At 39.0% G+C, this 27,963-nt stretch overlaps 1 protein-coding gene across 1 annotated transcript in view; it reads left to right on the top strand.

Moving 5' to 3' along the window:
* The window catches only part of crm (cramped chromatin regulator), a 268,092-nt gene that overhangs the window by 198,460 nt on the left and 41,669 nt on the right, over positions 1–27,963 (top strand). The window contains 2 exon segments of the mRNA XM_070093321.1: positions 265–558; positions 4,633–4,785. Coding sequence (XP_069949422.1) covers positions 265–558; positions 4,633–4,785 — 447 coding nt within the window.

Below are 27,963 nucleotides of genomic sequence, written 5' to 3'. Positions count from 1 at the left end.
ATGTAAAACTATAGTTATTCTCCATAAAATATATTTTTTGTTAATATTTTTGGGTGTTTGGAATGGATTAATTGGATTTACATTATTTCTTATAGGAAATATTGCTTCCGTTTTCATACAATTCGGTTTTCATCAGACTTTCTGGGACGAATCAATCATGAAAATTGAGGTTCCACTGTACATGGAAGTTAATAAATTTTTAGAGATAGCTGCAATAAATAAACTACTGTACTATTAATTTAATTGAAATATCAATGTCAACAGAGGGATGGCAGGACAGGTGAAGGCAGTACTGGTAACCGAGGTGATTTAGGGGTGTCATTCCTTACAACAGCAGCTTCCACAAGTATTCCTGTCATTGAAACCACTACCATCTCCACCAGTCAAGATACCTGTCAGCTTTCCACACCAGATGCATCAGCAGGATCTCCGTCATCAGTAACAGGATTAAGAGTACTTCTTGGGGGTGTTGGAGAAGCAGGAGAGTTCAAGGTTCCTATTGGTCCTGCACCTCGCCAAGTTCATGCTCAACAAGCCAGCTTCAATGCACAACTAAGTGTAAGCCTCATTGATCCTTTTAAGTGTATGAATGCATCTAACATTCTGTGTTTTTTTCTGTTTGTTTTATAATTTACTGTTTTTTATACACTTTTGGAAAATGTCTTTTAAACCATGCTGCATTTTCTTATGGAGTTTCAGTGGTAAGTTGCAGGTGTCTTACTAATACAGTGGACCCCCGCATAGCGACCTTAATCCGTGCAAGAGGGCTGGCTGTTATGCGAAATGTTCGCTATGCGAATGAATTTTCCCCATAAGAAATAATGGAAATCAAATTAATCCGTGCAAGACACCCAAAAGTATGAAAAAAAAAATTTTACCACATGAAATATACATTTTCCTACACACAAAGAGAAGGATACATGCACAATAATAGAGTAGTACAGTGGACCCCCGCATAGCGAACTTAATCCGTGCAAGAGGGCTGGTCGTTATGCGAAATGTTCGCTATGCGAATTAATTTTCCCCATAAGAAATAATGGAAATAAAATTAACCTGCAGCTTCCACAAGTATTCCTGTCATTGAAACCACTACCATCTCCACCAGTCAAGATACCTGTCAGCTTTCCACACCAGATGCATCAGCAGGATCTCCGTCATCAGTAACAGGATTGAGAGTACTTCTTGGGGGTGTTGGAGAAGCAGGAGAGTTCAAGGTTCCTATTGGTCCTGCACCTCGCCAAGTTCATGCTCAACAAGCCAGCTTCAATGCACAACTAAGTGTAAGCCTCATTGGTCCTTTTAAGTGTATGAATGCATCTAACATTCTGTGTTTTTTCCTGTTTGTTTTATAATTTACTGTTTTTTATACACTTTTGGAAAATGTCTTTTAAACCATGCTGCATTTTCTTATGGAGTTTCAGTGGTAAGTTGCAGGTGTCTTACTAATACTAACTGTTAGCTACATGATGGCTTTCTCTTCTTGATAATATTGGTTTTGGGTTACATCTAAAAATGTAAATAATTGTTACTTAATATTGATTTAAAAATACTTAGAAAATGGAAAAGTAACTAATTGTAATAAAATTGGGTTTGCCAGGTTACCCAGTAGCTATTTATAAAATACAAATTTTTCAGCAGAATTAATTAATAAATTTGCCAGCTATTATATTTTCAGACTCGTCTCTTAAGCATTTGGATGTAGGTTGATGAAACATATTGCTTGATTCATTTTTCTATGCCCAGTCGGTTGAATTCCATCTCCAAATTAAGATGCCCTGCTAAGATGTTCATTCAGCATAATAATGTGGCTTTCACAACCAAGCCTTCTCATCACAGAACACTATAACTTCATTTTTTGTCACCTTTTATGACATGATAAGCATACTTCGCCTGCCCTATTAACCCTTAAACTGACCAATCATAGATCTACATTCACTTACGTAGCACTTCGAACATAGATCTACGTTCAATTTTATATTCTTATGTAAAACAAAAAGTAGATCTATGTTCGGAGCGCTATGCAAGCGAATGTAGATCTATGTTTGGACAGTTTAAGGTTAATTGATGGTTCACATTTGCTGCTGACTCTTCCTTTGATTTCTTAACTGACCCCAAATTACTTTCAACAATAACCTCTATCCTTTTAGGAGATGTCCCTCCCACAACAATTTGACCTCTCCATTTCCACCATTTCTTTCACCTCTACCTTCTGTGCTGTATGACTTATTAGTTGAGCACTTTATATGGATAATCCCATAGCCAAATTCTTCCATGATTTCATATCACATTCCATAGTACAGGTATTGGTTTTTCACATATCAAACTTCCTTTGCTCAAATTTAACTCCCGCTATGTTTAGATTTGATTATATTTATCTTAACACAATTGCCTAAGTTAATGGTCATTTTATAAATTAATTTGAAAATCCAATTCCTCTCCTATATAAGTTAGTGGGATTGTACACGTGGTACAGGTGAGTAGGATTGTACACGTGGTACAAGTGAGTGGGGATTGTACATGTGGTACAAGTGAGTGGGATTGTACATGTGGTACAAGCAAGTGAGATTGTACACTTGGTACAAGTGAGTGGGATTGTACACGTGGTACACCAGTGATTGTATTTATTGAGAGTAAGACTCCAGGTCAAGACTATTTTTTTTTTTTTTTTCATTTACAGTTGCCTCTAGTGATAAACTGAAAATGTCAATGTTTCATTTTCAATGCCTACTACAAATTTTTATTGGTTTATGTCATTTGTGATAACTCATGAACATTATCCAGTTGCCATTAAATTTGTCCCACATAGAGATTACGGATTCAAAGATAAGACCAGCTTGTGAAGTAAATTATTGAAGGTCCGAGTCAAGCAAAAGTTGGTAAAAACTCTTTAGCCCTTAAACTGTCCAAATGTAGATCTATGTTTTCACTGCCAGTGCTCTGAATATTTAAAAAAAAAATCATTTTTTTAATTAAGAGGGGAATTTTCTGTGTTATAAGATAAAAAAAAAAATTGGACCAGTACTTACTGATATATAAGACCACGAAGTTGGCACTGGATGCTCACCTGACAGTAACATCGAGTCCTTCTTGTTTTTATTTTCATTTATGAAGGGGTTCAGGGAAACCGGCAGGCCGGACTTGAGTCCTGGAGATGGGAAGTAGTGCCTGCACACTGAAGGAGGGGTGTTAATGTTGCAGTTTAAAAACTGTAGTGTAAAGCACCCTTCTGGCAAGACAGTGATGGAGTGAATGATGGTGAAAGTTTTTCTTTTTCGGGCCACCCTGCCTTGGTGGGAATCGGCCAGTGTGATAATAAAAAAAAATACTAAAAAAATTTTATATTTTGATAATTGCAATTTATAGTAGTAGTTGTGATTTCATAGCCAATCTAGTACTCAAATAGTCACAATAACACCGACAGGTGAACATTTTCACTTGCCTTGGTCATTTACTATTGTCTAGAAATATATACAAAGCATTTATAGGTCTCAGCAATGTTTTAGACATGCTGGAGTATATATGAAACTTCTGGAAGCATGATGTTTATGACGAGTATCAGTAAACTGCTGACAGTGCAGTGACACTTGATGATCGTGCACTGCTCCAGGGAACCCTGGGTTTATTTGTTTTCATTGTTACACACAAGCATGTCAGTCTGTCTATCTATCTATTTATTTATCTATACATTTCTGTCTGTCTAGCTCTACTTATCTGTCTTTCTGGCTGCCTGTGTGTGTGTGTGTCTGCTTGTCTCTCTCTCAGGGAGCGGCTCGTAAATCTGTTGGTTTACGAGCCGCTCCCCTATTCCTGAGCAAGCGAAACTGCATATTACTTACATCATGCTTGTTTTGCCTTATATCTACAAGCACTGTATAGCACTTTGCCTGGAATTTTTGGGTTATCCTAGGTAATTTACACCATGTATAATAGCTGCACTTATGTGTACTTGTGAGAGACAGATATAGACAGATAGTGATATAGACAGACATTTACAGAGACGCAGCCAGTCAGCCAGCTAGCCAGCCTGCCGAATACATATTACACATGTTCCAGAATCGTTTCCCTTTACTTTGGGCATAGGTTATTGGATATTCTGGCAGGATGACACTACCAGTAGTATCAGAAATGAAAGAAGGCTGCACAAATGTTGCACATGGGTTATTATCGAGTTTTTTGACATTTCCTTGACCACTTGTGGCCACATCTATCTCAAAGCCACTAAACTCTGGGTCAGCATCACTTTCCTCTTAAAAAGGGATTGTTAATACAACATGACGTCAGTGAATCCCTGGTGTTTGCCACGCTATTTGCTCTAGCTGGCGCTCAGTTGAACTGGTGCTCCCACAAGGTACTAAGTGGTACCAGATTTTTTTAATACTGTGCACACTGAGTGTTAAGACCCATTCTATACTGACCAGGCATCTCGGGCCAATCGTACCAAATTCGGAGGCAGGAAAAATAAAACATAGATCTACGTTTAAAGCGCTAGAGGTACAAACTTAGAACTACGTTTGGAAAGTTTAAGGGTTAAGGTAGCAGTAAATGTGTTTATATTAAGAATCATTATTTTTGCAAGGTTTTTGAATAAAGCCATTGCATTTTCTTAAGTTATTATTCATTTATTTATTATAGAAGTTACTACCACGGTACAACAGTCGACCAGGGAGAAGAGTAGTTAGAAAAAATGTAGTAGTACAACGTCAGTTACCACTGCTGCCCAATACTGTGATACAACCTCCAGGTGTTGTCACCTTTAAAGTCCTCCAGAGTGCATCACATGACAAGGTGAGTCAAAGCATCGTATATTTCTTAAATTTTAAGGTTGTCACTCATCGTTGTTTTTATTTAACTCTGTGATTATGGTGATATTATTTTTATTAAACATTACTGCCTACATGTAAAAAACTAAACCTACAACCCATAGTTCCACATAGTCAACACAGTTCAGTTAATAAAATACCTGAAGAAATTTGTCTAGTGCCTTCCTTTATTCCGGTAGTATTTACTATTTCTGCTATGAAAAGATTTAAGAGTTGTTGCCCTTGGATTTTAACATTGTTCCATAATTGTTTTTAAAGCACCCATACTCTTCACTAGGGTTATTTTATATTCCTTCCTGTGTCTCGCTTCAGTAAGTTGTCATTTATGTGTAAAGATTATTTGTTTGGCTTTTAAATATTTTCCATGTACAGTAGAGTAGAACAAGCACTTAGGAATGAAAAGTGTTCCTGAGAATCATTTATGACTTCTCTGTTTGGAACTCATAACCTGTTTCCCCATAGACACCCATATTATAATTGGATGTGTTCCCGAACCGTGATATTCCTTTTCTAACTCATTTATTTTTTAACAACACAGTTAAAAACAAAAATTGCAATGCCAGTGACTGGAACAATTCAGGGAAGGCAACTTTAGACATTGCTTTGGTCCATCGTGGACCATTACCAAGTCACAGTGCTCAGATTAGTCCTTTTCTCTTCCATTTCTCTCCTTCCCTTTCCCCTCCCTCCAATTTCCCATTTGGTGTTAGCTGAGCTGTAACACAATAACCAGTGACCTAACACACCAACATAATTATTAAAAACAGTGGAACCTCGGTTGTTGAGTGGACTAGTTGTCGAACAAATCAGTTTTTGAATCGATTTTTTCAATTTGGTTTTCATACGTGGTCTTGGTTTTCGACCGACTATGCTTGGATCACATTATCACAAGACAGAGTCCACAGCGTCGGTATCAGTCAGTATAACAACTAACGTGCGTGCTGTAAGCATCTCTGGAGCTCTTGATGTGCATTTTGTGATCTTTTCTTGTTATGTTGCAGTTTTGGTGCAGTTTTTTTTTTTTTGTGAGATAACCCATCATAGGTCCAAAGAAGGATAGAGATGAAAGCAAAAAAAAGTTGTAAAAAGCACTGTTGGGTTTAAAAAGGAAGTTATTCAAAAGCATTAAGAAGACAGGCTCCCTGTGCTTGATATAGCACAGGGAGCTTGATATGGTAAATCTAAGTCTACCATTAGCACAGTAATAGGCCAAAGGGAAAAAATTAAAGCAGCTGACTCTGCAAAACATGCAAAAGTGATATCAAGGGAATGGCCACAAATTATTGAAGTGGTTGAGAAAAACTTGTTCATTTGGATAAACAAAAAACAAATATATGGTGATGGTGTTTCAGAGGCCATTATTTGTGGAAAAGCAAGGTGGTTGCATGATGACCTAAAAAAAAAAAAATGGAACAAGTACTGAAATGCAATCCTTCAAGGCTAGTAAGGGTTGGTTTGATATTTTAAGAAGTGAAGTGGCACTCATAGTGTGGCTAGGCATGGGGAGGCTGCCAGTGTTAAGAAAGTGACTGTTGAAAAGTATGTTACTGAATTCCAAGAGTACTTAGAAGCTGAGGGATTTCTCCCCCATCAAGTGTTTAATTGTGACAAGACAGGCCTCTTCTGGAAGAAAATGCCCAAGAGGACCTACATAACTGAAGAGGAAAAGTCAGTGCCAGGACACAAGCCAATGAAAGACAGTCTCACTCTGTTACTGTGTGGTAATGCAAGTGGTGATTTGAAACTGAAGCCTTTACTTGTTTATCATTTCGAAAATACACAAGTTTTTAAGAACAACGACATTATTAACCCTTTGGGGGTTGACAGGTCCTCTCAGAGACTTGTTCTCAGGGTCTGCCAAATTTCAAAAAAAAAAAAAAAAAAAAATTTCTTATGAAAAGATAGGGAATCTTTTCCCGATCATAATGACACCAAAAGTATGAAATTTGATGGAAAACTTACAGAATTATGCTCTCGCAAAGTTAGCGGTCTCGATGATGTTTACGCATCGGCGATTTTGCCCACTTTGATCCCTATTTTCGGCCAATTCCAGTGTACTAGTCGACAAAAATCATGACTATTTCGCTAGAACTCCATTTTTTTCTATCGAATGAGTACAAGAAACCACCCATTCACCGATTTCAACTATCCAGTAAAGTGGTCAGAATTTAGCAATTTTGCCAATTTCACACAAATTTCAAAAGATGCCAATTTCTGAATAGGGTCCAGAATAAACAAGAAAGACATTCCTGGCACTAAAATAACAAGTTCTCTGTTCACATCCCCAGGCCCCTCTTATATTTCTTTGGCTTTCCACTTCCAATTTTTATTCTTACAAAAAAAAATAAGATTTACTGTTATGCAGACTACTGCATTAGTGTAGAAATGATATAAATAATATCAGCACACTTGTGAAAGAATATTGGACTCACCAGTTAATGTGTATTGGACACTTGGCATGATTTGTTTACTTTTGAACTTTGGTAAAAATCGAACATTTCTGCTAATTTGAGCTCAATTTCAAGGTACTTTTCATTGTAAAACCAGTCAAAATCATCTCAATTTCTGTAATATGTCTTCCATTCTATAAAATGAGACCAAGAAAAATAGAATACAACAATAAATACCATACGAAAATACAGTGCAAAGTTGCTGTTTTAATCCTAAAACACGGTCAAAGTTTTTTTTTCTCATTACACACTGTGTGCTGCAGGATTTTTTTTTATACTGTGCACACTGACCACATAGACCCATTCTTTCATATGTAGGCCTACCAGCTTTCTCTCACCAGATTTGAGGGCGCTATAATTTAGGCGTACTAGTACGTCAAAAACCCTGGGTCGTAAGATGTACTAGTACGTCCGAAGCCCCCAAAGGGTTAAAAGCAAATTGACTGTAATGTGGAGGGCTAACATGAAAGCTTTGGTTAGAAGACAATTTTTTATTGAGCGGGTTTATGAGCTCTTTGCTCCCACTGTCAAAAACTACCTCATCAAAAAACAATTACCACTCAGGCCCTTTTACTTGTGGAAAATTTCCTGCTCACCCTCCAAGCTTGGAAAACGAGTTGCTGGAGGAGTTCAGTTTTATAACTGTGAAGTTCTTGCCTCCTAACACCACTCCTCTCATCCATCCCATGGACCAGAAAGTCATTTCTAACTTTAAGAAACTCTACACCAAAGCACTTTTTGAAAGATACTTTGAAGTCACTTCAGAAGCAAATTTAACCCTCAGGGAGTTTTGGAAGGACCATTTCAGTATCCTCACCTGCTTGAGACTTACAGACAAAGCCTGGGAGGATATGTCTTCCAGGACCTTGCAGTCACCAGTGGAAGAAATTGTATCCTGACTTTGTGGCAGCCAAGGATTTTCAAGGCTTTGAACATGAGCCTGAGCTAGTAGAGGATATTGTATCTCTGGGTTAGATCTTGGGCCTAGAGGTGACTGAAGATGATGTGGAGGAGTTGGTGGAGGAGCATAGAACTAGACTCACCACAGAAGAACTTGTAGACCTTCAGAAGGAGCAGCAGCAGGGGTGCTGTCATCAGAGGGAGAGGAGGGAAGAGATAATGTGCCCATTGTACTTGTCAAGGAAATGTGTGCTAAATGGCATGAAATGCAGGAGTTTGCTGAAAAATACCATCCAGACAAAGCAGTGGCCATCCGTCAGTCTAACATGTACAGTGACACTGTAATGTCCCAGTTCAGACAAATGTTAAAATGGAACCTGAAACAAACCTCACTGGACAGGTTTTTAGTGCAAACAAAGAACCAGTGAGCCAGAACAAGGTGTTAGTGGTGAAAAGAGACAAGAGAAACAACACCAGAAGGAGAGTTGCCTGACATATTAATAGAAGGTGACTCTCCTTCCAAGCAGTAACATCCCCCCCTTTTCTTTTCCACCTCCTGCTTCCAGTATGCCATTAGCTTTCCTCTGACAGGTAAGAGGCGGTTAAATTTTCATTTACTGTACAGTATTTCAGTTAAATTTTCATTTAGTATTAGTTTTTAGTTTCAATGTGCTGTATAATTTTATACATTGTTTTATGTAGTTGTTAGTGCATTATTATTAATAAATTATTATATTGTCATTTTTGGTCTGGAATGGATTAATTCTATTTACATTATCATTTATGTGATAAATTGGTTTGGTTGTCGAACCGACATCTGGAACGAATTAAGTTCAAGAACTGAGGTTTCACTGCATACAGTTCTTAACCCCTTCAGGGTCCAAACCCCTGATTTGAGAATTGCTCTCAGGATCCAAGAATTTAAAAAAAAAAAATTCTTATGAAATGATAGAGAATCTTTTTCCAAAGATAGTGTAACCAAAAGTAAGAAATTTTATGGAAAACTTACAGAATTACACTCTTGCAAATTGGCTCTCCTGGCGATGTTTATGCATTGGCAGTTTTGCCCACTTTGAGCCCTATTTTCGTCTAATTCCATTGTTCCAGTTGACCAAACTCAGCTATTTTGCTAGTATTCCTTCTATCAATTGAGTACAAGAAACCACCCATTTACCTATTTCAACTACAATAAAGTGATCAGTAATTTGGACAGTTTCACACAAATTTTGAAAATTGCCAGTTTAAAAATAGGGTCCAGAATAAACAGTGTAGACATTCACAGCACTAAATAAACATTTCCTCTGCTCCTTAGTCACATCTCCAGGCCCCTTTTCACTTTGAATTTTTTTCATACAAAAAATATAAAGCTTATTTTTATGCAGACTACTGCATTATTGTAATAACTGTATAAATAATGTCAGTGCATTCTTAAATGCATATTAGACTGGCCAGTTAGATGTGTATTGGAAAAGTGACTTAATTTGTGTACTCTGGAATATTGGTAAAAATCGAACATTTCTTTTATTTTGAGCTCAATTTCAAGCTACTTTCAGTCCTGAAACTAATCAAAATCATCTCTATTTCTGTATTATATCTTCCATTCTATCAAATGATACCAAGAAACTGAGAATACAACCATAAAAACCATATGAAAATTCACTGCAAATTCCCTGTTTTAAACCAAAAACACTTTTGTTTTTTTCTCATTATGCACTGTGTGCTGCAGGATTATTTTTTGTTTGGTGCACACCTACCGCATACACCCACTCTCTCATACCTAGGCCCAAATTTACGCTCGCAGCTTATCTGAGTGAGCTGAGCTCATGGCGTCATACTACAGGACTGACACTGGCTTCAAAGCCGTGATACAATGGGACCAACACTGATGCACAGATATACAGTAGTGCCCTGCTTTATGGCATTTCGCTAATACAAACATTTCAAATTGTGTCCAAAACTCGCTATGCGGCTCCCCCCCACCTGACTAATACGGTCACCGTGCACTTCCCAGTTTGTTTGCATTCTTGGGGAGAACGTCTATCCATTATGCCTGAAAACTTTCCAAAATTTCAATTGTTTTAAAGTTATTGCGTATTTTATATGTTCTCTGATAATTATACTTACGTGTATCTGTACCTAAGTAAAGTTACACACTGTGCTGACTTGCAGGTACACATTAAAATCACTAAGTGTGTGTGTAGTCTTGACGCCATAGTAATAATAATAATAATACAGGATTGCCATCACTAATCCGGCAGTCAGTAATCCGGCACTAATTTCAGCTAGCATAATTTCAAATTTCCGGGGTCACCACACCAACCTGCTGCTACTGTTGTGGTGCTACTTGCTGCATAAGTCATTCCAATTTCTTATTCTCCATTTATTGTTATAACCTGCTTACTTTTAGCCCTAGCCATGGTTCCAACGAATAAAAGAAATTCTTCTTGTTTTGTAAAGCACGTACACCGTACATTGTCCATAAAAGATAAGGTGGCTTTGAAGCCATTGTCGGTTGCTATGAGCTCGGCTCACTCGGATAAGCTGTGACTGGTAAATTTGGGTTTACATATGAGAGAATAGGTCTGTGTAGTAAGTGTGCACTATATAAAAAAGAAAATCTTGCAGCATGCAGTGCATAATGAGAAAAAGAACTGCGACTGTGGTGTAAAACAGCGACTTAAGAGGCGGCTAACGTGCACAGCATGCAAAGTAAAAACAAAAATTGAAAAAAAATACAAAAATCAAGCTAATCATATAGAAAAATAGCTTAACACTTTGGCAACAGTCTGGTATAAGAATCATTGTTGTACTATGTTCCTACAATGAATTACAGTGGAACCTCAAAAATCGAACGTATCACATATCGAACGTTTCAAAAATAGGACCATTTTTTCGGACAAACTGTGTCCCTATTATTGAACGTGCCCCTATTTTCGGACCGCCGGGTATGGGACCTGTCTGCCTGCCTGCTCTGTCCGCGTCCCCGCGCAGGCACCGTGAGCAGTCTAGCTTTGTTTATGCTTGAGCGAACACTAACCTGCACTCTCATTCACGCATTTTACGATTATTTCGTTGTTTTTAATGCTTGTGGGACTGTGAAATAAGCTACCATGGGCCCAAAGAAACTTGCTAGTGGTACCCCTGTGGTAAAGAAAGTGAGAAACACCATAGATGTGAAGAAGGAAATAATACAGAAGTATGAGAGTGGTGTGAGACTTGTTGAGCTTTCCAGGATGTATGGGAAAAACAAGTCGACCATCAGTTCTATCCTGTCAAAGAAAGAACAAATCAAGGAAGCTGATGTTGTGAAAGGTGTTGATATAGGGAGTGGATGAGATGCCTTCTTCAAAGATTAAGGAGATTTGTGCCAAGTGGAATGATGTCCAAATGTTTGTGCAGAAGTACCACCCTGAGCAAGCTGAAACAAGCCATCTTTGCAACAAGTGCAGTGGCAGAACCATGTCCCATTTTAGGGAAATGTTAAAGAGCACCAGAAACAGAGGACTGTGGAAAGTTATTTTGTGAGACAGGGGTCCAGTGACTCAAGCTGGTCCTGGTGGCATTAAAAGACAGATGAGGGCTTTTAGCATCATAATGGATGCCATCACCAATCTTGGATGTTGTAGCTGTAATTAACTGAGTCTGAGAGCCAATCAGAACTAGCTCCTGGTCTGGATTGAATTCATGATTTAGCATCATTTGTTAATACTGATGTCATTTGTTTATGTCAGCAGGAATTCCCGAGTCTCATGAGGCGTGGGATTGTGCTTTATTATTACGCTAATATCAACACTACAGCTTATTTACCTATCACAATTGATGTAATATGACATAATAAACAATATAAATAACATAGAAACATGGTAAATACTCCAGAATGAATAATAATAACTGCTCACATCTTAGTCTTGTACACGGGCAGATAGTTTCCTCTTTCGTCCTGGTACAGATGAACTTGAATGAGACGGCCCAGTACTAGATATGGATGGTTGAGGGTCGTCTGGATTTTCATCACTAATTACGTTATCCTGGGCGCTGTTTTCGGTCACACCCACTCCAAAACCATGAAATTCACTTTCACTGGCACTTCCATCACTGTTAGAGTTATCACTTGGGAACAAAAGGCCTCCAATCTGCCGAGGAGTGAGGTACTTCTTGCTGCGAGGCATGGTGAAAATGGACTACAAAGATGGCTTTCCCACAATGCACCATTGAGTCCCCGATTTTTTTCACAGGGTGCACACCCACCACTCAGACCCGTTCACTCTCATGTAGGCCTACCAGCTTTCTCCCACTTGATTTGAAGCCGCTAGAATTTATGCATGTAAATATGTCAAACACGGTGGCTCGTAAGACATATACGATGAAGGCACCTTCTTCTATGTCTCTCCCTCCTCCTCTGAAGCAGTGTTCTGAGCTGCGGTCTCTTGCTGTTCCAGCTGAAACTCTTGCAGCTCTTCAGTGGTTAGCTCTTCGTTGTGGTCCTCCACCAACTCTTCCACATCCTCCAAACTCTCATCCAACCCCATGGGATTCCCCAATGCCACAATAGATTCTACAACTGCCATAGGCTCCTTAAGGTCAGCCCTAAACCCTTCAAAATCTCTCTTGTGGACACAATCTGGCCACAATTTTTTCCAAACAGAGTTCAAAGTCCTGGTAGTCACTCCCTCTCAAGCCTTACCTATAAGGCCTATGCAATGGAGGATACTGAAGTGATCTTTCCAAAACTCTCTTAGGGTCAAATGAGTGTCTGTGGTCACATTAAAGCACCTTTGAAACATTGCTTTGGTGTAGAGTATTTTTAAGTTTGAAATGATCTGCTGGTCCATGGGCTGGAGGAGAGGAGTGGTATTAGGGGCAAGAATTTCACTGTGATGAACCCAAACTCCTCCAGAATTAGGTCATCCAAGTTTGGAGGATGAGTAGGTGCATTGTCCATTAGTAGGAAACACTTGAGTTCAAATTTATTTTCCAGGAGGTAATTCTTCACACTGGGGCCAAACACTTTGTGGAACTGCTCAAGGAAAATTTCCCTCATGACCCATGCCTTATTATTAGCTTCAAAAAACACACATAATTTACCCTTCATGACATAGTTTTTCTTGAACACACTGGGATTTTCAGAATGGTACACTAGTAACAGCTTCACTTTGAAATCCCCACTAGCATTACTACAAAACATGAGCATCAGCCTGTCTTTCATAGGCTTGTGTCCTGGCAGTGCCTTTTCCTCCTGAGTAATGTAGGTCGTCTTTGGCATTTTCTTCCAAAAGAGGCCTGTTTTGTCACAGTTGAACACTTGTTGGAGTTTTAATTGTTCAGTCTGTATGTACTTCTTGAATTCAATTACAAATTTTGTAGCTGCATTTTTGTCAGAACTGGCAGCCTCGCCATGCCTTTTCACACTGTGTATGCCACTACGGTTCTTAAATCTCTCAAACCAGCCTTTTGCTGGCCTTAAATTCACAAATATCAGTACTCGTTGCAGGCAATTTCTTTACGAGATCATCATGCAACTGCCTAGCCTTTTCACAAATAAGCGACTGCATAAGACTATCTCCTGCTAATTGCTTCTCATTGATCTATACCAACAATAACTTCTCAACATCTTCAAGTACTGGCGATCTCATTATTGTCAGTATATTTACCCCCTTTGCAACAACAGTTTCCTTGATTTCCTTTTTCTTGGCCACAATGGAAGGTATGGTTGTATGGGGTATCTTATACATCCTGGCCAGTTCTGCCACACGTACGCCACTTTCATATTATTCAATGATGTTTTCCTTGAATTCAATCGTATTTCTCACCTTCTTTACCAAAGGCATGGCACTAGGAGCTTTCTTTGGAGCCATGGTAGCTTATTTAGCAGTTGCAAGCACTAAAATGAATGGAATACACCTACCATCCGACTTACAACCTGCTCGACATACGTCCACTTGACTTAGGACTGTGCATCTGGCAGCTGGGCTGGGCCGGGCCGGCTGATGCACACCGCTGTACAATATTTGACAATACTCGCGGGGGCAATGTGTCATGCAGGCAGCATCAGTTTGAGTAACCCTGCCCTATCAGCAGCATCATACTGTATTAACTGTACTAACTGGACAGTAAATTTCACCATGGCCCCTAAGATAGTCTGAATCTTGCACTGGAGATTGTGGCAAGAAAGGCTCTTACTCTTGAACTCTATTTGTTTTCACTGTTGCACATAAACCTGTCTGTATCTGTCTGCCTGTATATCTGTGTCTGTTTCTCTGTGTGTCTGTCTTTCTGTCTACCTGTGTGTCTGTCTGTCTACCTGTGTGTCTTTGTCTGCCTGTGTCTGTCTACCTGTGTGTCTTTGTCTGCCTGTGTCTGTCTACCTGTGTGTCTCTGTCTACTTGTGTCTTTGTCTACCTCTGTGTCTGTCTTTCTGTCTACCTGTGTGTCTTTGTCTACCAGTGTGTCTGTCTTTCTGTCTACCTGTGTGTCTTTCTGTCTACCTGTGTGTGTCTGTCTTTGTCTACCTGTGTGTCTGTCCTGTCTACCTGTGTCTTTCTGTCTGCTTGTCTGTCTCAGAGCCACTCATTAAGAGTGTAATTGGTCTTGAAGACGCCATATTAATAATGTTAATGACACAATAATAATCAGTGATGCGCATTAAATGTGTATAAAACATTAATATAGACATTTTGCTTAATCTATCTATGGTTTTTTTCAAAATTATATAATAAACATGCTACATAACATATAAACATACACATTAACAAATATGAGATGTTTTTCTGGTCGGCTTGACAGAGTGAACAGAAACCATTCATGTCTGGGCTGGTAACAACAACAACAACAACAACGTTTGTTTACATAACTTGTGAACCTTCTACACACTCATTCTCTCTCTCGTTTATTCATTTAATCTTGTTTACTCACCTCTCACTCTACATTAAGACTACAGATATTTTAAGGTAATTATGAGTGGACACGATTATTATGTTATAATTTAACCCTTTGACTGTTTTCGACGTATAAATACGTCTTACGAGCCAATGTTTCTGGCATATATATACTCAATAATTCTAGCGGCTTCAAATCAAGCGGGAGAAAGCTGGTAGGCCCACATGTGAGAGAATGGGTCTGTGTGGTCAGTGTGCACCACATAAAAAAAATCCTGCAGTACACAGTGCGTAATGAGAAAAAAAAAACTGATCGTTTTTTTGGAATAAAACGCCGACTTTGAGGTGTATTTTCGTATAGTATTTATCGTTGTATTCGCGTTTTCATGGTCTTAGGTGATAAAATGGAAAACATATTACAGAAATAGAGATGATTTTCATTACTTTGACGATGAAAACGACCTTGAAACTGAGCTCAAATTAGTGGAAATGTTCGATTTTTACCAATGTTCAGGAGTAAACAAATCACACCACACGTCCAATACACGTCAACTGGGGAGTCTGATATTCTTTCACTAGTGCACTGATATTATTTATACCATTTTTACAATAATGCAGTAGTCTGCATAACAGTAAATTTTGTATTTTTTTGTATGAATAAAAAATCAAAATAGAAAGCAATAATAATATAAGAGGGGCCTAGAGATGTGACTAATGAACAGAGGATATGATATTTTAGTGCCGAGAATGTCTACTTTGTTTATTCTGGACCCTATTTTGAAATTGGCATCTTTTTTAATTTGTGTGAAATTGGCCAAATTGCTAAATTCTGACCACTATATTGGGTAGTTCAAATTGGTAAATGGGCGGTTTCTTGTACTCAGCTGATAGATAAAATAGAGTTCTAAAGAAATAGCTATGAGTTTGGTCAACTGGAACAACGGAATTGGCTGAAAACAGGGCTCAAAGTCGGCGAAATCGCCGATACACATATGTTGCTGATTCCACTAACTTCGCGGGAGCGTAATTCCGTGAGTTTTCGACCAAATTTCAAACTTTTGGTGTCATTACCATCGGGAAAAGATTCTCTATCATTTCATAAGAAAAAATAATTTGTTTTTTTTTCGAATATTTGGCGACATAGAATGACAGTTTCAGAAAGGGGCCTGAAACAGTCAAAGGGTTAATAATAATATTATTACTAATATCAGTACATATGTACAGTGGACCCCCGGTTAACGATATTTTTTCACTCCAGAAGTATGTTCAGGTGCCAGTACTGACCGAATTTGTTCCCATAAGGAATATTGTGAAGTAGATTAGTCCATTTCAGACCCCCAAACATACACGTACAAACGCACTTACATAAATACATTTACATAATTGGTCGCATTCGGAGGTGATCATTATGCGGGGGTCCACTGTATTATTGTAATAATAATTATTATTAATATTATTATTAATTTAGGGCACTGGAGTATAGATCCACTGTATAGCACTTCGTCTGGATTTTTTGGGTTATCCTAGGTAATTTATACTATGTATGATAACTTCACTTATGTGTACCTGTGAGAGAGAGAGAGAGATACAGTGAGACAGCCACATTCAGTCAGCCAACCACCCGGCCGCCCACCCGGATACGTATTACACGTTCCAGAGTTACTGTATTTCTCTTTACTTAGAGTATAGGTTATTCTACATTCTGGCAGGATGACACTACCAGTGGTATTCCCCCATTCCACTGTGTCAACAATACATAAAGATAACAGTAACATATGATACTGTATGCGATGTAAAATTTACAATACAGTTCACTACCATGTATACATTATATGCGGTACATAAATAATTAAAATATAACAATCGAAGTACATTATGGTAAAAAGAATGAAATAATGATTGTACATTACATTACTGTACTATGTAGGTAGTTTATATAGGAAAGGTTTGACATTATGCCCTACCCAGTATGTCGGCTGTGGAAAATTCCATTTATCTGGATGTAACTCATAATGTACATACCAGTAAATGATGATAAAGATAATTATTATTTATCAAAGTTACATGGACAAGTAGGAATTTGGGACACCTAGGTTGCAAAAAATGTCCCCCTTCGATACCTACAACTGTCATATCCACAAGTTGCTCTAGACCTTTTAATTACAAATGAAATATGCATCACCAGGAATTCTGGTAAATATATAAGTTTGTGGACTGTATATTAAAATTAATAAATGATTATATATATACACATTTATATAACAGAAGGAGAGTATATCTTAATATCACTCACCAATTTGACTGGAGATTAATGTGTATCATACTCAAAAACCCTCATTCTAACCAAATTTATGAAGATAATGCTGGCCAGAATTATAACACAAATTTAGATAGCTTATCTGAGGTTCCTGGAGCTGTCTTGTCCAGGTGCCTGATATCTCAAGTTATGCAGGAATGCACATCCAACAATTTCGGCTCCTATTTCAGAGGTGTCAGCCCAATTTAACCTCTAGAGCGACGAAAATTCTTCCGATTATTCAATAACATTTCTTGTCCAATTCAAACAACAAATTTTATTAAATACAATGTATTACACTAATTTACATAAAAAATATGGAAAATACATTATTTTCCACACTGCTGCCAGCCAGAGTTCGTTGCTAAACGACTCAAATTACTCCTTTCTTTAGATGATTCCAGCCGGTTCTGGCTTGAGTGGCTGCTCTCCTAGTTAGGTCTTAGCATGATTTCATCTTCCGGCATCACTCGGTCAGCGTTATCTTCAATATCACTCGTGTTACTTTCCCTCAGATTTTCATTTACGTTTGATTGAATACCATTTAATTCCAAGGGAATCAATCTATTAATTGTGCGTAAACTTTCCTGGCCACGACACAACACTTTGACATTCCGGACAACACCTTGTGCATCTGGGTACAATGTCAATACTTTTCCCAGAGGCCGCAATGTTCGATGTTGTTAGTATCAATCAACACAACATCACCTGGTTGAATGTTCTGTCGATTTACTGCCTCTGTCGCACCATAAAAGTGTTCACGTAGTGTAAGAAGATATTCCTTACGCCACACATTAGACCAATGATAATTACAGTGGACCCCCGCATAACGATATTAATCCGTTCATGAGAGCTCATTGTTATGCGAAATTATCGTTATGCGAATGAATTTTCCCCATAAGAAATAATGGAAATCAAATTAATTCGTGCAAGACACCCAAAAGTATGAAAAAAAAAATTTTACCACATGAAATATATATTTTCCTACACACAAAGAGAAGGATACATGCACAATAGTAGAGTAGTACATGCACAGTATATATTGTGCATGTACTACTCTACTAAATGAAGAATAAATGACACCTTTATTGAAGATGCAGCAATGACTGATGAGACAGTGTGTCCTGGGAGTGCCTTTTCCTCCTGAGTACTGTAGGTCCTGTTTGGCATTTTCTTCCAGAACAGGCCTTATCACACTGTGTATGCCACTACGATTCTTAAATCTCTCAAACCAACCTTTGCTGGCTTTAAATTCACCAATATGAGCACTAGTTCCAGGCATTTTTCCCTGTTCACCTGGGTGTTAGTCGACTGGTGTGGGTTGCATCCTGGGAGACAAGATTAAGGACCCCAATGGAAATAAGTTAGAGAGTCCTCAATGATGCACTGACTTTCTTGGGTTATCCTGGGTGGCTAACCCTCCGGGGTTAATCGTTTCTCGGTAATTGTTTCACGTTAAGCCACACCAACAACACTCTCTCCACATCTTCGAGTAATACAGCTGATGGTGGTGCAGCAACAACAGCTGTGGTGCAGCTGACCATGGTGCAGCAGCAGCTGTGGTGCAGCAACAGCTGACTGGTCCAATTTATCAGCTGACCGTGGTGCAGGAGCAGCTGACTGTGGTACGATAGTATTTATCACACTTTTTACCACAGGGTTGGCACTAGAAGCTTTCTTTGGGCCCTTGGTGGCTTATTTAGCAGTTACAAGCACTTTAAATAATGGAATAATACAAAATGTATCGAATGTATGCATGCAACCGGCCACCCTGGCTTGTAAACAATGACGGCAAGGCAGGCGCTCAGGCTGGACGGACAGGTTCGGGACGAGTAGTGTTCAGAAACAGCTGATGGTGCAACAGCAGCTGACCATGGTGCAGCAGCAACTGACTGATCCAGCAACAGCTGACTGGTCCAGCAACAGCTGACTGATCCAGCAACAGCTGACTGATCCAGCAACAGCTGACTGATCCAGCAACAGCTGACTGGTCCAGCAACAGCTGACTGGTCCAGCAACAGCTGACTGGTCCAGCAACAGCTGACTGATCCAGCAACAGCTGACTGATCCAGCAACAGCTGACTGATCCAGCAACAGCTGACTGATCCAGCAACAGCTGACTGATCCAGCAACAGCTGACTGATCCAGCAACAGCTGACTGATCCAGCAACAGCTGACTGATCAAGCAACAGCTGACTGATCCAGCAACAGCTGACTGGTCAAGCAACAGCTGACTGATCCAGCAACAGCTGATCATGGTGCAGCAGCAGCTAACTGATCCAGCAACAGCTGACTGGTCCAGCAACAGCTGATCATGGTGCAGCAACAGCTGATCATGGTGCAGCAGCAGCTGACTGATCCAGCAACAGCTGACTGATCCAGCAACAGCTGACTGGTCCAGCAATAGCTGATCATGGTGCAGCAGCAGCTGACTGGTCCAACAACAGCTGATCGTGGTGCAGAAGCAGCTGACTGATCCAGCAACAGCTGGTCGAGGTGCAACAGGAGCTGACTGATCCAGCAACAGCTGACTGGTCAAGCAACAGCTGACTGTGGTATGATAGTATTTCTCACCCTTTTTACCACTGGTTTAGCACTAGAGGCTTTCTTGGGGCCCATGGTCACTTATTTTGCAGATGAAATCACCAAAAACGCTGTAATAATATGAAATGTTCCGATTGTATGCTTGGATGTTACCACGGAGGCTGGCTTGTAAACAATGCCACCAGCGGAACATGTGAAGCTGGCTCAGGCCGCACATTAGAAGCGTCTCGGACGAATAGCGTTGAGCGAGTTTTTTAGCGGTATGCGAGGCAAAATTTTAGTGATAAAATGTATCGGTATGCGGATTTAACGTTATGTGATGCCAACGGTATGCGAGGGTCCACTGTACTTTATTTAACATTTTAAATTTATCACACAACACTGCCGGATCATTGTAATCTTCATCACTTTCTTCCAGATTATCTCTATAGACAGGGGCAGCTTCCAATTTCCTTCCACATATTAGGTGAGAAGGTGTTAACCCTTTGAGGGTTTTCGTCGTACTAGTACGTCTTACGCGTAGGGGTTTTTGACGTACTAGTACTCATAAATTCTAGTGACCTCAAATCTAGTGGGAGAAAGCTGGTAGGCCTTCATATGAAAGAATGGGTCTATGTGGTCAGTGTGCACAGTCTAAAAAAAATCCTGCAGCACACGGTGCATAATGAGAAAAAAAAAAAATTTTCCATTTTTTTTTAATAAATCAGCGACTTTGCAGTGTATTTTCGTATAGTATTTATTGTTGTATTCTAGTTTTCTTGGTCTCATTTTATAGAATGGAAGACATATTACTGAAATTGAGATGATTTTGACTGGTTTTACAATGAAAGGTGCCTTGAAATTGAGCTCAAAGTAGCAGAAATGTTCGATTTTTACCAAACTTCAAAAGTAAACAAATCGTGCCAATCGTGCAATACACGTCAACTGGTGAGTCTAATATTCTTTCACATGTGCACCAATAATATTTATACCATTTTTTACACTAATGCAGTAGTCTGCATAACAGTAAATCTTATATTTTTTGTGAGAATAAAAATTCAAAGTGGAAAGCAAAAGAATATAAGAGGGGCCTTGAGACGTGACTAATGACTAGAGGAAATGTCATTTTAGTGCCAGGAATATCTTTCTTGTTTATTCTGGACCCTATTCCGAAATTGGCATCTTTTGAAATTTGTGTGAAATTGGCAAAATTGCTAAATTCTGACCACTGTACTGGATAGTTGAATTTATAAATGGGTGGTTTCTTGCACCCATTCGATAGAAAAAATGGAGTTCTAGCGAAATATTCATGTTTTTTGTCGACTAGTACAGTGAAATTGGCCGAAAATGGGGCTCAAAGTGGGCAAAATCGCCGATCCGTAAACATCGCCGAGACCGCTAACTTTGCGAGAGCATAATTCCGTAAGTTTTCTATCAAATTTCAAACTTTTGGTGTCGTTATGATCGGGAAAAGATTCTCTTATCTTTTCATAAGAGAAAATAATTTTTTTTTTTTTTTAAATTTGGCCGACCCTGAGAACGAGTTTCGGAGAGGGCCTCTCGACCCTCAAAGGGTTAATACATCTGTATCAGGTGTATCACTCATGTACGAGAGAGGCCTATTATTTATCCGATTTTCCGCCTCCACTAACACTGCACGGAATTCTTCCAAATTAATTTTCTTCCGGTGTAGTACTTTACGGAGACACCACTTCACTGTGCCTATAAGTCTTTCGTACAGCCCATTCCCTGTAAGGGGCTCTAGGAGTAATAAATTTCCAGGTACACCCTCGCTGGGTTAACAGAGATTGAACATCGTTACTATTATTTAACTCTATCAAATGTTGAGCACCTGCTACAAAATTTGTGGCATTATCCGAAATCATCAATCTCAGACAGGATCTCCTAGCTGCAAATTTTCGAAACAGCTGTATAAACTGTTCTGCAGACAAGTCCTGTGCCACTTCTAAATGAACTGCCCTAGTAGCAGTACAGGTGAACAAACAAACATACACTTTCAGTGGAACACCATCTGAAGTACCTGTTAAAATTATTGGACCACTATAGTCTACACCTGTTACATCAAATGGTTTCACTAATTGTACACGCTCCTTTGGCAATGGTGGAGGACCTGGGTACATATAGGATCTGGCATCCACACGGCGACATATTACACAAGATTTAATCACCCTTTTTACACTTTGCCGTCCTTGTGGAATCCAGAAAGTTTCCCTAATACAATTTAAGGTATCTTGTACCCCACCATGCATTACATTCTTATGGGCATTTAAAACAATTAAATTTGTTAGATGATGAGTTTTGGGCAGTAAGATGGGGTGTTTAGCATAATCACCCAATTCAGCATTTTGTAACCTACCTCTGCACCTAATTACATTGTTCTCTAAATACAGCCCCAATTTCTCTATTATGGAACCTTTCACAATTTTTCTTTCCATCAATTTAATCTCATTTCCATAGATTTCTTCTTGTAGCCTCTGTATTCAATATTCAAGAGGATGTGAAAACTTATATGAGATATTCATCTTGTTTAGAAATTTAAACACCAACTTAGTTACATTGATTAGTTTGGGTAAAGAAGAATACCTATTTATGTCAATGGCTAACGGAGGACAAACTATTGGAGCGGTGGTCACAGTAATTTCAACAGGAGCAATATACGCCTTTTGTACAGGCCAATTAGCTTTATTTACCAACCACCTCGGCCCTTTAAACCATGATACAGCATATACAAATTTAGCATAAGGTAAACCTCGAGACAAGAAATCAGCTGGATTCTCCTCACCTGGTATATGATTAAATGTTAACATATGCTGACCCAAACTATTATACTTCTCTTGCATCTGATTAATTTCAGCGACTCTGTTTTGTATGTACACAATTTTACTGTTTCCATTACAAATCCATTGTAAGGATACCTCATTATCAGACCAAATTACAGTGTCGCTAATATTTATCTCCTGCAACTTATTTCTTATATAATTAGCTAATTTGACACCTACATAAATGGCTGTTAATTCCAACTGAGGCAAGGTACGTGATTTAATTGGAGACACTTTAGCCTTAGACATAAGAGAAATAACACTATTACATTGAAGGTAAGCAACTGATCCATATGCCAATTTTGAATCATCACAAAAAATGTGGAGTACATTTTTCCCATTTGGATTGGCCACCTGGCGTGGGAACTCCAACATTGGAATTTTTTCATAATCACCAATTAATTCATCCCACCTGTTAATGAATTCCTCAGGTAGAATTTCATCCCAAGCACATTTAAGTTTCCATGCTTCCTGTATTAATAATTTCCCTCTTATAGTAAGGGGTGACACATTTGGAAACTTCAGCAAGCAAGGCTCTCTTAGTTAATTTATTGGGCATACTGTAATTATTAGGTTTTAACATTAACAAATCTCTCAGTATCACAAGTTAAACCCAATACATTACTACATTTTGGCACTTCATCTCCAGGGTAATCTTTACTTATTTTGCCTTTAATTTGGACAAATTACTATTCCATTCCCTCAGAGGCATATTTGCACTTTGCATTATTTCATTAGTGCATCTATAAGTCATTAACAGTTCCTCTTCAGTTGATGTTACACCCAGGAAATTGTCCACATAAAATTGTTTGCTCATTACTTTACTCAGTGGACTTCCCGTACGTTTAAGGTGTGCATTTATCGTCGCTTGAAGTAGGAACGGACTGGATGTAGCACCAAATAATACGCTCCTAAAGTGAAAGGTTTTCAGAGGGCTAAGTGGGTCAATAGGATTCTCAGGCCATAAGAAGCGGGTACAATCCCGGTCAGCCTCTTGTAAACCCACTCTTAGGAAAGCTTTACTTATATCAGCCGTAAAGGCATAATTCTTCACCCTGAAATTTAATATGATATCTCCTAATTTTTCCATTAACGACGGACCTGTCATCAAACAGTCATTTAAAGTAGGTACATTTTAAACCATACCCCCGGCCGGGATTGAACCCGCGGTCATAGAGTCTCAAAACTCCAGCCCGTCGCGCTAGCCACTAGAAATATACCTAGTTGGATGAATCTTATTGTGGCTAGCTGGTCTAGTGGCTAGCGCGACGGGCTGGAGTTTTGAGACTCTATGACCGCGGGTTCAATCCCGGCCGGGGGTATGGTTTATTTGCAATCGTGTCATTACGATTTATTAAGTTAGGTACATTTTTGTTACTCCTGGCACTACAATTAAACACAATCCTCAGAGGAGTGGTCTTAGAATCCTTCTTCACTCCGTGATGTGGCAAATAGTGACCATAAATTTTGGCTTGCTCAGGAGGTACCTCTTCTATAAACTTATTAATTAATTGTTCAGCAATTATATCACTATAGGCAGTTAATAATTCTGGTGTCTTACTCAGTTTGCAGAGCTGAGCCTTTAACTGTCCATATGCCATTCTGTAATTAGTGGGCAATTCTGGATGGTTCAGTCTCCACGGAAGTCGTACCCAGTATTGTCCAGATTCAAATTTTACATCTCTCAGGTATTGTTCCTGAGTAAAAGAATCATCTGGACTTTCTTCATTTACATTTATTCCAATGCTGTCAAATTCCCACAATTTATGCACTGGCTCAACACCATCCTCTATGGAAGAATTACACTGGGGCACGATTTCATGAGTAAGACACACAGTTATGGTATTTGTAGTTTCCTCTAGTCATGAATTATTATTACGAGGAATCCTACCATACATTACATGGCCTCCTGCAGTCTTCAAAAGGGTGACACCACATTTCTTTACCATACCCTTTACAAAGGAGACATAATAGTCACTACCTATCAAAATATTTATTGGGCCTACAGAATCATCACTTACACCAGAAGGTGCTAAATTTACATTATGTGAAAGTCTTTCTGTAGCTTTACTAAGCCCTACTGTAAATATTTTCTCTGGAAGTCTATCTACAATTACTGCATTAACACGTTTTTTCTCATTCCCCAACCGGACAGTTACATAAACAGTGTCATACAATTGAGCCCTTTTATCTGAGAGAAAACCAGATAATTTTAAAGTTGTGGGATCTCCCATCTGTACTTTCATACCATCAAGACATTTATGTTTTATGAAAGTACCCTAGGATCCCTGGTCCATTAGTTCAGTTACATTTTTTGATTTATGCCTTTTATCATCAATTTTTACCTGTAACACAGGTAAGGCTACCTCAACAAAACCATCATTATTAACATTAGTAGCAATTTTTACATTAGCCACTGTTGTGTCAGGATTGTCAACATTATCATTATTATCAACATTATCATATAGACCCTTACACATGACTATATGGTGTCTTCCTTTGTGACATTGATAACATTTGTTTAATTTAGCATGACAATCCTTTACATTGTGATTACCTATATCATTCCATGAATTGTATGCACTGCAATTCTTAGAAAAATGAGTACCCTTGCAGAAAAGACAATCTCTCTTTTCTTTGACTGGTTTCGTATTAACTGGGCTACTCTTAGGAGGGTACTTATTCTTCTTACCTTGTGGAGAATCATTATTTTTGATTCCTGCTACTTGATATGTACCTATGCAACTATTTTTTGGAAATGAATTTTGATTATTACTATTGGGATAATTTTTCCCTTTGTGAAACTTGACAGATACCTCAGAGTTATTATGTGTTGCATCTTTAAAATGAGTTAGTTGGCTGGTTTGCAACTGCACAATTAATTCTTGTAGACCTAGTCTTATTTCCTCCAGACCAAAATAACCTTTGTGATATTTGTTTGAGAGTCATTCAAGTGTTTTACAGCTTAATTTATTCTGTACCATGGCACTCAATAACCAGTCTGATTACTTCAGATTATATTTATTACTTAAAGTTTTGAGAGTGCTCTCCAGTTTAACTCTAAACTGCTGTAAGCCTTTGTAAGTGTGATCTGGAGATTTTAAATTAACAATGATATTCACTAGATCCAACCTACTTTGTTTTATATTACCATAAGTGACTTTCAACAAGTCAACTGCTTCTTTATAAGAATCATCTACATTGGGAAAGGCTTGTATGAGTATGTGAGCATCTCCTCTAATCTGTCCTTTGAGGTAAAATTTTGTTACACAGGCTAGATCACTCCTGTCATGCACAGCTGCTTTAAAAATTGACCAAAACTCCTCCCAATTTTCTACAGGATTAAATACAGGTAAACATAATTCTGGGAGTTTTGGCAAAGACATCTTATTTGTTGGAGCAGATTGATTAACTGCCTGGTTTACACATTTTAATTTATTCAAGGCCTGACTTTTACGAGAAAGAATCTTTTCCTCTAATTCATAATACTGATTAATCATAAGATCTACTTCAGTCTCATCTACACAGTTTACTAATAAATCTCCTTCATATTTGTTGTAATATAATTTGTATGAATCATATCTATTCCCCAAAGCATCTAAATACAATTTTAAATCATCAGTATTCACAGTTTCTTGATTCATTAATTCCAAGCACTTATTATATGCCTTGGTTACATGACCTTTTCTAGCCTGTAGTGATGCTTTCTTTGCTCTATATTCCATATGTTTGTCTTCTATATTAACCATTTGACTGTTTCCGACGTATAAATACGTCTTACGAGCCAATGTTTCTGACGTATTTATACGCACAAATTCTAGCGGCTTCAAATCAAGCGGGAAAGGCCTGGTAGGCCTACATGAGAGAGAATGGGTCTCAGTGGTCGGTGTGCACCCTGTGAAAAAAAATCTTGAGACCCAGTGGTGCATTGTGGGAACGGCATGTTGTTAGTCCATTTTCACCATGCCTCTCGGTAAGAAGTTCCTCACTCCTCGGCGGATTGGAGGTCTTTTGTTCCCAAGTGATAGCTCTAACAGCGATGAAAATGTCAGTGACAGTGAATTCCAAGGTTTTGAAGTGAGTGTTACCGGAAAAAGTGCCCAGGATAACGTAATTAGTGATGAAAACCCAGATGAGACACAACCTTCCACCTCTGGTGCTGGGCCGGCTTGTTCACGTTCATGTTCGCCTGTACCAGGACGAAAGAGGAAACTATTTGGTCATGTACAACACCCAGATGTTAGCAGTGATAATGATAGTGATTTCAAGGTCATTGAAAGCAGTTCTAGTGACAGTGAGAGTGAATATTCCCCAGTGAAGCGGCAGTATGTACGACGTAGCATGCGGTCTGGTAGTGTTTCATATGTTGTTCCAAGGGGAAAGAGAAACTCTGGGAGCACATCCCGTGGCCCTACACCACGACCTGATAGTGAAGATGACGATATTGTAACGATGGGTATGAATGATGTGAGTGATAGAGCAGGCAGTGGTGGTGATAGTGAGGGTGGCACGGCCCATGTGGCACCATCAGCGGGCCACGCTACTACCCACGCTGCTGACGCAGCACAACAACCAGCCTCACCCTACCTCACACTCCCACAACCTGCACCACCACAACCTGCACAACCACAACCTGCACAACCACAACCACTGTACAATATCCAGACCCCACCAGCATACCGCATCTGGGATTGGCAGGACGGTGACGAGTTTGTTCCCAGTCCCCATGACTTTGATGAAACACAAAGTGGAATAAAGCCATCTTGTCCACTTGGGAACAATGCTAGTGAACTGGACTGCTTTGAGTTATTCTTCGATGAACCCCTGATGGATATCATTGTCAGGGAAACAAACACATACTGTGATTACACCATGGCAAATACAATTCTCTCACCAAAATCACGGCTACACAAGTGGAAGGAGACAACTGTGGCAGAGATGTACCTGTTTTTTGCCACAATAATGCTTATGCCACATGTGTATAAGCACACTGTCACCACATACTGGGCAACAGAACGCCTGATTTCAACTCCAGGTTTTAGTGACATTATAGGTGTCAATCGTTTCCTGATACTGTTACGTATGTTACACTTTTCAGACAAAACCAGGCCTGACAGAAGCGACAGGTTATATAAGATCAGAAATGTGTTTATGTACCTGAAACAAAAGTGCTGCATGTATTTTTATCCCTTCAGGAAGCTTGTTATTGATGAGTCCTTGATTTTATTCAAAGGAAGACTCATTCAAGCAATATACACC

Source organism: Cherax quadricarinatus, chromosome 3 (genome assembly GCF_038502225.1).
Source record: "Cherax quadricarinatus isolate ZL_2023a chromosome 3, ASM3850222v1, whole genome shotgun sequence".
NCBI classification, from domain to species: Eukaryota; Metazoa; Arthropoda; class Malacostraca; order Decapoda; family Parastacidae; genus Cherax; species Cherax quadricarinatus.
Note: the sequence above shows the minus strand (reverse complement) of the source record. Positions and strands in the feature narration are given on the sequence as shown.